Source organism: Hemitrygon akajei, chromosome 2, assembly GCF_048418815.1.
Source record: "Hemitrygon akajei chromosome 2, sHemAka1.3, whole genome shotgun sequence".
NCBI lineage: Eukaryota > Metazoa > Chordata > Chondrichthyes > Myliobatiformes > Dasyatidae > Hemitrygon > Hemitrygon akajei.
The window spans coordinates 67,261,611-67,273,835 of record NC_133125.1 but is presented as its reverse complement, the minus strand read 5'-3'; the positions used below and the strand labels follow the sequence as shown (position 1 = coordinate 67,273,835).

At 39.9% G+C, this 12,225-nt stretch overlaps 1 protein-coding gene across 6 annotated transcripts in view; it reads left to right on the top strand.

Moving 5' to 3' along the window:
* Nucleotides 1-1,518: 1,518 nt before the first annotated feature.
* LOC140713808 (uncharacterized) overlaps nt 1,519-12,225 on the top strand; it is a 142,288-nt gene continuing 131,581 nt past the window's right edge. For 3 of the 6 annotated variants that reach the window (XM_073024371.1, XM_073024362.1, XM_073024391.1), the window contains exons 1-2: nt 1,519-1,668; nt 7,656-7,869. In XM_073024371.1, the coding sequence (XP_072880472.1) occupies nt 7,674-7,869 (196 nt within the window). In that variant the 5' untranslated portion in view covers nt 1,519-1,668; nt 7,656-7,673. Of the gene's footprint in view, nt 1,715-7,655; nt 7,870-12,225 lie in introns of those variants that run through there. The other 3 variants (XM_073024379.1, XM_073024386.1, XM_073024400.1) reach the window with 3 other exon arrangements.

Below are 12,225 nucleotides of genomic sequence, written 5' to 3'. Positions count from 1 at the left end.
TTCATTGGAAGATGCTTTAAGAATGGGAGTGTACGTTAATGGTAGTGGTAGAGTGAACCAGGAAACTGAAGAAGAAATTGTCTCTACAGAAGTTGAAAGGTAAAGGAAGGAGTGCTGTTGCAGTGTCTCAGCCTGAAAGCTCAATCCATTCTTTTTTCCATGGTCTTCTCCTCTCTCCTATCAGATTCCCCCTTCTCTCGCCTGTATCTCTTTCACCAATCAACTTCCCAGCTCTTTACTTCACCCCAACGCCCCTCCCCCGGGTTTTACTTATCAGTCCTGATGAAGGGTCTCGGCCTGAGATATTGGCAGTTTACTCTTTTCCATAGATGCTGCCTGGTCTGTTGAGTTCCTCCAGCACATTGTGTGTGTTGCTTGGATTTCCAGCATCTGCAGATTTTCTCCTCTTTCATTAATAGCCTGTCTGGCCCAATCACATTGATTTCACAGTCAAAATGCTGACCAATGCCTCTGCTTCCTCAGGAGGCTAAAGAAATACAACTCGTCTCCTACAATCTTTAACAATTCTCATCGATTCACCGCAGAACGCATCCTATCTAGATGCATATTGGCTTGGTTGGCAACTGCTCTACCCAGGACTGCAAGAAACTGCAGAAAGTTGTGGACACAGTTGACAACTTCACAGAAACTAGCCTCCCCTCCATAAACTCTGTCTATGCTTCTTGCTGCTTCAGCAAAGCCACTGTAGTGTAGTGGTTAGGGCGATGCTGTTACAGATCAGGGCATCAGAGTTTGAGGTTCAATTCCAGCATCCTCCGTAAGGAGTTTTACATCCTCCCTGTGAGAACAGATTGGTTTCGTACAGGTTCTCCACTTTGCTCCCACAGTCCAAGGGAATACTGGTTAGTAGGTTAATATTTTATCGTAAATTATCCTGTGAACCAGCTGGGGTTAAATCAGTGTGATTCTTTGGGCCAGCAGGGCCTGTTCTATGCTAAATAATAGTAATTATTAAATAAGTATTAGTATAAGTATTATAAGTTATAAGTATTAATTATAGTTAAAAAATTTCCCAGTAAAATAAATAAATAAATAAATAAATAAATAGATAGATAGCTAGATAAATAGATAAAGAAAGAAAGAAAGAAAGAAAGAAAGAAAGAAAGAAAGAAAGAAAGTAGCCAGCATAATCAAAGACCCCACCACACCGGCCATAAGTTTAAGGTATGGATGGTATAGTTAAAGATCATCTATCGGGTGGTTAGAATCTGGAACACGTTGCCTAATGAGTCTCTCACGACATTTAATAAGTACTGTATTGGAATAACTACTTGAAACTGCATGGTTTCCAGGGCTGGAAATTGAACAGAAAGTTAGGTGGTAGCTGACACGGACGCAACGGGCCGAAGGGTTCGTTTCCGTGCTCTGATCATGATGTGTATCTGGCGGAGGAGGATGCGGGAACCATTCGAAAGGATGAGGCGGTTCGTCAGCTGATTGGGCAATTCTTCCGTCAATTATTCTGACTGACAAATCAGAGTTCAGAGCGCTACCACCTGCCCAGGTGCTGCAGTCGATGGAACAGGCTCTGGGTGAAAGGGGCTGGTTGACAGAGTGTGACCAGGGTAAAGCGAGCTACACCAGGGGCCGGGAAGAGCTGAGCTGAGCTGCGCTGCGGAGAGTTGGACTGCGGAGCCGCTGTGCTGGGTCGGTAGCTGTTATCGAGCGGAGCGCCGGTAGTTGAAGGTCCGTGGTGGGTGGCATCTCCAGGGCCGCGGGACGGCCTGTTTCCCAGAGCGCTCCAATCCGTTCGGAGTCCTTGACGCTGCCCACCTGCATGCCAGGGGACACCCGGCAGCATCTGCTGACACTTGGCCTTGAATTCCCCTCGCTTTCTCCGAAGATATCTAATGTAATTTATAGATGAATTCTTGGGAATCCGCCGTCTCTCGCGGGCTCATCATAAATTCGGTGAAACTTCCTTTATGATCGAAAGTAGTTGTGGTCGATCTGTTTACTACTTTTCATATTATGACTCACTTCAGTTTGTGACATTTCCCATTTTTATGGTCCATTATTTCTGTAATATTAGTGTTCTATTACCACGACTTAATAGGAAGTTCAATCCTAAAACAGTACCCAGCCATCAGCTGTTGAAATATAATTTGTGTTTAGCTAATTTTTCCCCCCAGTTTGTAACCAACCTCTGGTTTGACTTCTGAGCGACTGGTACCACACCAGAGATTTAGTTCAATATTTAGTACAGTAATAACTGGATGGTTTTTTTTCTTTGCCAAAACGTTCCATTTTAGCTTCCTTATCACTCAGTGTACCTGAATGCTCACTTTGTGTTTCATGTACAAGAACATTTGAATCCTTTTGTCCTGTAGAATTAGGTTATCTCCATTTATCCTTGAACCAATTATCATTAAAGAGGTTTAATTATGTCATTGGCATTTGTGGAATTATGTTGTGTACAGATCGGCAATGAGAACTCCCTCTGAATTTCTCATATTAATGTTTTTGTGTTTAATTTTGCTCCAGGAAATAAAAATTACGACGACATAGAAAGTAGTGATTATAAAATGAGAGAAAAAACATCTTGTTTTTACAGCACCTTTTTAACTATGTTGGCTTGTCCTGAAATGATTCCCAGCCAGTGGATTATGACATATGAATGGTATTGTATATTTGTATTAAATGTACAACTGAAATCTTATAGGGAAGTAAAGAGTTTTAAAAAAAAATCTCATTATTGTTTGGCTTGTACTTGGAGCTGGTGCATTTTTCAATACCTTGGTAATTTATTCCATTGGTGCATATGATTTGGCACAAAGAATTCATAATCTGATCATTTCACCAATTATACTGTGTAATTGTTAAAAGAATCTGGAAATCTTAAAAAAAAGAAAATCTTTCAATATTCTGCAACACATTCACATTTGTGAAGAGGGGAAAACACTGAATATTATGAAAAGTCATCAATCCAAAGTATTCCCTCAGTTTTTTTCTCTCTGCAGATGCCATGTGTTCTGAGTATTTCCAACACTTATTTCTGCAATTTCTGTCTTCATGGAAATGTTCACCGTGTCCCAGTTTTTTTCAGCAAGGTTAAATACTTGCATCATTATCTTGTCCTCTTGGATCGTTACAGTTAATGTTAAATATTCCAGTACTGCTTCTCAAATTGTTAGTGTTACTTATTAGGAGTTAATTTTGTTCAGGATGTATTTGGTTTATTAAGTGTAATAATCAAATTTCACACTGCACTGCACAATAGAATGGGTGTGAACTTGTATTTATCATGGGCGTATGTGTCAGAGTTTGTTTCACAAGCTACCTCTTGAGGAAGACATAGTATTTATTGAGCTGAGATAAATGACTGTGTTTATGTGGAGTTGGCACTTCCTCTCTGTGGCTGTGTACGCAGATTTCCTCCCACTTCCTAAAGACATTACAGTGTCAGAGTTATACAGCATAAAAACAGGTCTGTCAGCCCGATTTGTCCACATGAGCCAAGATGAATAACTGAGCTGATCAGTGACTGTAAATTACCATTCAGCACAGGTTAATGGCAAATTAAAAAAATCAAAGAGAAGCTGATGTACATGTTTAAGAGGAATTTTTTTTCAGGGATGTGAAGGAGCGGGGTCTAATTGGGGTTGCCTTGGTGTAAAGGGAACAGATTTTTGCAGGTAAAGCAACATCTGTAAAATGGGAGATTTTTAAAAGCAAGTTGGCAACAGTTCATAAGATTGTGAGATTTTTGGAGTATAATTGAACAGTTGGCTCAGCAAGTCTTCTCCATCATTCAATTATTGCTGATTCATGGTTCAACCCTATTCTCTTGCCTTCTCCCCATAACCCTTTTATCAATCAAGATCGTATCAATTCTGCCTTGAATACAACCAATGACTTGGCATCCACAGCCATCTGTGGCAACAAATTCTGAAGATTCATCATCCTCTGAGTGAAAGAATTCTTATTCATCTGTATTCTGAAGGGGATGTTCCTTTATTTTGTGATTGCCCACACATCATAAACTTTCCTACTAATGGAAATGCCTTCTTCATGTTCTCTTTATATAAGCCTTTCAATATTTAGTAGGTCAAAATGAAATCATAAGACCAGAAGAATTAGGCCATTTGGCCCATCAAGTCTGCACCAACATTTCATCATGTCTGAATTTTTGGTCGAATACAGGCCTAGAGACATCATACTTATTAAACCTTATCTCATCTGTTAAACCTTGTATTACTGGGATTATTCTTGTATACTCCCTCTGGGTGCTTTCCAGGGGCAGCATATCCTTCCTCAGATTTGGGGCCCAAATTTGCTGTCAATATTCCAAATGTGGTCTGAACAATGCCTTAGAAATCACCAGCAGTACATCCTTACTTTAATGTTCTCGTCCTTTCAAATTGAATGCTAACATTTGCCTTCTAGCTGACTGCACCTGCAAGCTAACTTTAGGGGGAATCCCGAACTAGGACTCTCAAGTCCCTTTATTCTTCTGACCAAAGTGCATAACCACACATGTCCCTATGCTGTATTCCATCTGCTTTTTTTTTGCCCTCTCCTAACCTTCTGCAGACTCCCTGTCTCTGTGACCATATATGTCTCTTCACCTATCTTGGTATTGTCTGCAAATTGGCCATAATGCCATCAGATCCTTCATAATTAAGGTATAAAATGAAAGTCGTGTTCCACTACAGATCTCAACAGAACTCTCTGACTTCTGGTTAGACAGTCATCTATCCATACTAGTACCATGGGTTCTTATCAAAGGCAGGAAAAGAATTTTAACAAAGATGGAGGTCTTGTTCTAAGTAAGAACTGGAATTTGATTGTAAATAATGTGGAACAGTGGAAACCTGATTGGTTGAGGATTAACCAATCAGGAGAGACAGATGACGGGGCTTAATATATCACTGGACTAGACATGCCTAGACATATTTGCTGATGAACATTGCAGAGTTTGTCATCAAAACAGCAGTTAAAATCAATACCTGTACCTGGCTAGTAGTTCGAGAAGAATGTACTCATCTTATATACCAGGAAAGATACAGATCCTTTTTTTTTGTTCTTATTTTGTTTAGCAGCCTTGTGTGCAGCTCCTTGTCAAAAGCTGAAATAACGGACTTTAAAATTCTACCAGCCAATGCGGTCAGGCTAAACAGCTTGAGTTAACTGGCTAACCAGGGACAGCATGCTCCAGAAAGAGTGAAAGGAAAAATGGCAATTTTAGGGAACCTTGAATGACAGTGTTCATTGAAGGTTTGATCAGGAAAAAAGCAAGGAAACATGATGGCAAAGACAACTAAATCGATCAAATCCCTTCAGGAATATTGAGGGTGCTGAAGAGTACTTAAGAATGGAAATATGAAGGGCAAAGCGAGATCTTGAAATCTCTTTGACAGGTAAGATTAAGGAGAATCCTTAATTATTATGTATTAGGAACAATAGGGTAGCCAGAGAAAAAAATAGTCCCTTTGGAAACCAGTGGGTTTTTTGTAGGAAGCTAGGTCCTAAGCAAGGTCCTTAATGAATACTTTTTTACTCTCTTTGCCAAGGAGAAGGAACTAGGTGATGATTTATAGAGGGATACGTTGATTGCCTGGACCTAGTAGGTATAATGAACATGGAGATTTATTTATTTTTTTGGACACAGAAAGCTGGATAAGTCCCAGGGCTAGATGAGATTTATTCCAGAGTGTTGGGGAAATGAGGGAAGATGTTGCTGGGTTCTGTTGGAGATTTTTGCTTCAGTTAAGGTGGCTCACAAAGAAGCAGAGCTAATGTTTATTTATTGAAGAAAGGCAGTAGGAATAAGTCAGGTATCTCTAGCCAAGCAAGTGTTGCATCAGTGTTAGGGAAATGATGTGTGTTTTGAAAAGATATGTGGCCTGGCTTTGAAGGGCTTATCTTAATTCATAATTGTATTTTGATAAAGTAACCAAGAAGATTGTAACAGCATGGGAAATGTTGTTTATATAGACTTTAGGACTTTATATAGGTCCTCCATGGTATGCTGGTCAGAAGGCTAAGGCTCATGAGATTCAAGGGGAATTAGCTTGGTGATAGAAGGCAGAGGATAGTCCTGGAAGGACCTTTGTTACTGATTTTAAGTTTCTGACAAATAGTGTAGAACTGAGATTGCTGCTAGGACCTTTGTGTTTGTGATAATATATTAATAACTTGGATGTGTGTATTTGAGGTATAACAAGTAAGCTTGTCCATGACAAGAAAATTGCAGCTGTTGTGAATAGCAAGGAAGGTTGTGTAAGACTGCAGCAAGAGTACTGTAAGGTGGAACATTGATAGATGGAATTTAAACTCAACAAAGATGAGGTGATACATTTATGGAGGTCGTATAGAGTAGGAGATGCTCAGTGATTGGTAGGGCTCTAATGAATTTTGATGGGCACGAAGGTCTTTTGTTCAAATCCACGGTTCCCTGAAGGTTGCAACATGGGTTGATAGTTTGCTGAAAAAGGTGTGTACTAGAGAAAGTGAAAAGAAAAGTCACCAAAATGTTGCCTGGATTGGAGGGCATTATTTATGGGGGAGTGATTGGATAAGCTGGGTTGTTTTCAGTAGAGCGAAGGAGGTAGAGCTGTGACTTCAAAATTCAAAGTTCAAAGTAAATTTATCATTGAAGTATGTATAGGTTACCAGATATTACCCTGAGATCCATTTTCTGGCTGGCGTTTATAGTAAAACAAAAATACAATAGATTCAATGAAAAACTGCACACACAAACTGACGAATAGCCATCATGCAAAAGAAGACAATATGTACATATCTGAAATAATAATAAATAAGTAAATAATACTGAAAACACGAGTTGTAGAGCCCTTGAAAGTGAGTCCGTCGGTTATGGAATCAGTTCCGATTTGAGGTGAGTGAAGTTATCCACACTTGTTCAGGACCCTGATGGTTGAAGGGTAATAACTGTTCGAACCTGTACTGGGCACCATGGTAAGGGTTAGCATGATGCTATTACAGTTCTGGGCATTCTGCAATTTGGAGTTCAATACCAGTACCATCTGTAAGAGTTATATGGCCTCCCTGTGGAATGTGTGGGTGTTCCCTGGGCACTCCAGTTTCCTCCCAAAGTTTTGACATGGATAAGGTAGGTTGATTGGTCATTGTATATTGTCCCATGAGAAGGTTAACATTAATTGAGTTTGTTGTGGTTTGCTGGGGGAGGGGTGTGGCTCGAAGGGCCTTCTTCACCCTGTTTCACTAAATAAATACATCTGCTAGTGTGGGACCTAAGGCTCCTCAACCTCTCTGCCAATGGCAGCAGCAAGAAGAGAGCATGACCTGGATAGTGGGGTTCCTTGATGGTGGACGTTGCTTTCTTGGTGCAACGCTCCTTGTAGATGTGCTCAACGGTGGGGAGGTTTTCCAGTGGTAGGGGTATCAAAACAAGAGGGTGAAGGTTGAAAGTGAGAGGAAGGAATTATTTGAGAGCAAGTATTTTTAAGAATGGCTTTATCTGGAATTGCTTACAATTACTAGCTTTAAGAGATGCTTAGACAGGGACAGGAGACTGCAGATGCTGAAATGTGGAGCAAAAACCCAGGAGTCCATTTCTGTGATCCACATCACCATGACTGTTTAAAAAGTCACATGACTTTCAGGCAATTTTGTGTACTGATCATCTGGAATTTATTTTCCATTTTTAGGAAGATCGTTGGATAACCATGTCCCAGAACAGAATCCCTGGAAGTTCAGGATATGCTTTAATTGGTGATAAATCACTCGATTTCTACAAGGATCCTGTGCATTTCTGCAATAGCCGAATTCATAGCTTTGGAAGCAGAATTTTCCAAGCACGTCTCCTGAACAAGCCAACAATATTTGTGTGTTCCGTGAAAGGGATGAAAGAAATGCTATGTGGTAAGTGTTACGTTGAGAAGTTGTTGTCCTATTTATAGGAAATTGGCTGGCATTGGAATGAGTTATTTTCTTTGTCTTGCTTTGCATGTTAGTATATAAATATCATACAGTATAGCTCATGAACTTATTTTATGGGGATGAACTTGTTGGTGAATCATTGCTGTATGCACTGTCAGTGTGGAGTATTAGGCCCAAGGAGCACCTTAATGAAAATTATTATCCTCTACATAGTTCTGCATTCATTGATCAATATAAACTCCTTGGAATTGTCTGAAATCTTAACACGGCAGATGTAAAGTTTAGTAATTTGATGGACAGCCTTGGACAATTATCTGCACTCTTTGTGCTCTTTTTGTTTCATTCATCAAAATAAGATGCATGCGAAGTTCAGTTTACCAGCTATGTTAATACTTTGAATGTTTCTCTGATGGTGATTCCAGTTATTAGTAAAAAAAAAAACAATCAGCTCATTTATTCATGCACTATAATGAAATTTAAAAGCTAATTGCTACATACTAAATAATTTGTCTATTTTTAACTTCTGGATATTTCCCTGGAAATTCACTTGCTCCACTAAAATGCCTAAATACTTCTCCATATCTCTCAAGGTCCTTTGTAGTTCAGTGATTATGAATTCTGAGAAAAGTCTTTTATTTTTGGTATCACCACATTTAATTTCCTACAATAATATTCTTGAGATGTAGCAAGCTGTGGCAAAGTTTTGATTGTTCTTCCTGGGAGTTCTCTCGTATAATCAGTGTTGTGATGCTGTGCAGGATATTAACCCAGCATTAAGACAAAGTTAACTGTAATCATATCAGAAGAGTTGGATTTGGAAGTCCTCCCTGCTACAGATGTCCTTTAGTTTGTGAGTAATGGTAGAGAATTACCAATCTAATGTGATGGTGTCTAACTTTAATCATTCACAACACATCAGTATATGGCATGGTAATGCAACTAATAGTTTTTGCCTCACAGACCCGGCAACTTTGGTTCAGTCTTGACCTCCAGTGCTGTCTATATGGAGCTTATGTTCACGCTGTGACCGTATGTTGCGTCCTTTAAGTGTTCCAGTTTCCTGATACATCCCAAAAGCATGCAGGCTGGTAGGTTAATTGGGCTCTCTAAATTGTTCCTGCTGTTTAAAAATGTTAGATGGTGTTAAAACCTGGGGATGTTGGTGGGAGTGTGGGCTGGATAAAATAGAATAGAGTTAAGTTAATGTTTTTTAAAAAACTGTGTACATGATGGTGCAGGTTCTGTGGGCCGAATTTCCTGCTTCAGTTTTATAGATCTCTGACAAAGAATAAGTATTTCAGTGTTTGGTTGTTAATAGATGACTTAAAACTTGGGAAGTTTGATATTCTTCACCCTAGTCCATGGGTTGATATTGAACCTGCAAGTTTGGTGAGATAGGAATACTAATTTATGCAATAGTGAAACTTAGAGCATAGAACAGTACAGTCTCTTCAGCCTATGATGCTGTGCTGACCTTTATACACTAAAAGTTGCAGCAGAAATTGAGAAGGCTGCTTAAAGCAGAAGGGATCTTTGGCTTTAGAAGCAAAATACCCAGCAGAAAAGTTCAGCATTATGGTTAGCCTCTCCAGTAGCAGGACACCAATGGCAAGACTTTCGATTGCAGAAGAATTTACTAGGATGCTGTGGAAATGCAAAAGAATACGGAGCAATCTTGTTTTAGACCATTTGATAGGTTTGATAAGACCAGAAGACATAGGACAGAATTAGGTCATTTGACCCATCAAGTCTGCTCCATCAAGCTGATTTAGTTTCCCTCTCAACCTCATCCTCTTACCTTGATTAATCAAGAACCAATCAACCTTTGCTTTAAATATACCCAGTGATTTATCCTGCACAGTCATCTGTGGTAGTGAATCCTACAGATTCATCATTTTTTCCCTCTTCCTAAAGAAATTCCTCCTTATCTTTGTTCTAAATGAACCTCTCTATTCTGAGGTTGTGCCCTCTGGTCTTAAACTTCCCTCTGAAGGTAACATCCCCTCTGAATCAGCTCTATCTAGGCCTTTCAATATTCAGCATGTTTCCATGAGATCCCTCTCATCACTCTAAACTCCAGGGAAAACAGGTTCATTCTCGTGAACATCCTTGACCCTCTTCAATGTCAGCAGATCCTCTCTTAGGTAAGAAGCCCAACAGAAAAGGCCCCCTTTGTTCCTACTCTTTGCCTCCTACAAGTCAGCCAACCTTCTATCCATGCTAGTACCGTAGATTCCGGATTTTAAGCCGCTACTTTTTTCCCACATTTTGAACTGCTTTGAACTCTGCGGCCTTTAATACGGAGCGGCTAATGCATTATTTTTTTTCATGCCGCCTCATAAACATTTTGCCTCGTAACAGTAGACCAATAAAATTGATGAGTAGTTCACAGAGGTCCAATGAAATTGTACGATAAATCAAGCGCACTTTCACAATTAAATTATTGTAAATCAGTCATTTGTACTCACCCTCATCAACATGGAAAACACTCGAAGAAAAGCATTGTGCTGCCTTTATGGCAGTTATTTAGTTTATAATATTTTCGCTTAGTAATTCATTTTCTCGTTAAAGTTAGAAGAGTTTTAACTATATTTGTTTTCTGTACTACATCGCGGGATGCTATGACGTCACACCCGGTTTCGCCGCGTCTTGTGGGATACCAGTTTGCGATAAACGGAAAGGAGGGGGGGAGCGGCGGAGCCAAAACGCTGCTTTTAAGTTAAAGGCGATCAATAACTTTTCCTGGTAGGCTGCAGTATATATATTTTTTACCAGTCGTTAGGAGATATTGGAATGTTGTTCAGTAAAGAAGTATACGCAACGTATATTTAAAAGTAGCCGCGTTACGGGCACGGTTCGAAAAAAAGCATTTGCAATATGTATTTGTTTTTGTTACCATATGGATTTAATTAAAAGTTAAAAAATCCTCACGTGTAATATCTTTCTGTGTAAATATCTCATATTACAACGTGGGACACCTGCGGCCGAAAATCCGGTGCGGCCGAAAATCCGGTGCAGCCGAAAATCCGGTGCGGCCTAAAATCTGGTGCGGCCTTTACAAGTAAAAAATTGATTTTATTTCTAAAATTAGAGCCAGCGGCTTTTAATCAGGTGCGCTCTGTAGTCCGGAATCTACGGTATATTTTCTGTATTAACATGGGTCTTGTCTTGTTAAACAGCCTCACATGTGGCATCTTGTCAAAGGCCTCCAGAAACTCCAAATGAACACCATCGATTGGCAGTCCTATGTCTATCCTGCCTGTTATTTCCTCAAAGAATTCCAACAGTTACGTTAGGCAAGATTTCCCCTGAAGGAAACCATGCTGATTTTAGCCTTTTTTATCATGTGTCTCCAAGTACCCTGAGACTTCATCCATAATAATAGACTCCAGCATCTTCACAACCACTGAAGTCAAGCTAACTAGTGTATAATTAGTGTTTCTTCTGTCTCCCTCCCTTCTTAAAGAGCAGAGTGACATTTGCAATTTTCCAGTCCTCCAGAACTATTCCAGAAACTAGTAATTCTTGAAAGAACATTACTAATGCCTCCACAATCTTTTCAACTACTGGTTTCAGAACCCTGGGGTGTAGTCCATCTGGTTCAGGTGACTTGTCTACTTTCAGACCTTTCAGTTTCCCTATCAGCTTCTCCTTAGTAATAGCAACTACACTCTCTTCTGCCTCCTGATGCTCTTGAATTTCTGGTATATTGTTTGTGTATTCCACATTAAAGACTGACACAAAATCATTATTTCTTTGTAGTGAGACTGTGAGGAAGGGCAGGCAGATGATAGGGCAAAATTGCAGTCAGTTGTGACCATTATTATCTCTCCACTGTCATTTTCTTCTGGTTCACCATCCACTCACACTTCTATTTTACTCGTTATATATCTGAAAGAACTTCTGTAATGTATGGATCTATTTCTTTCAGAGCAATGGCTCCCCTTAGCACTACGTATGGCCCCCTCCCACGCATAAGCAGCAGCATGGCAACGACTCCCCCCACCAGCAAAAAAGCATCAGCACCCCCCACCGAGCACTGAAGCATGCAGCAAAACATGAATAAAGACACAGACTTGCAGTACCTCAAAGACTACTCGTTCACCGGGTAATTCAACATACCACAAGCTCTCTCTCTCCCTGATAAGGGGAAAAAAGGTGTCTCTGTTTCACACTGTGTTACAAATGCAGTTTTATGTTACATTAATCTAAAGGGGAAGGAAGTGCAATGTATGGAACTATCTCTTCTAGAGCAATGACTCTGCTGAGCACTATGTATGGACTGATAACTTACATTGTGCATTGTTCTCGCTCTCTGGTTGCAATGTGAATGCACCA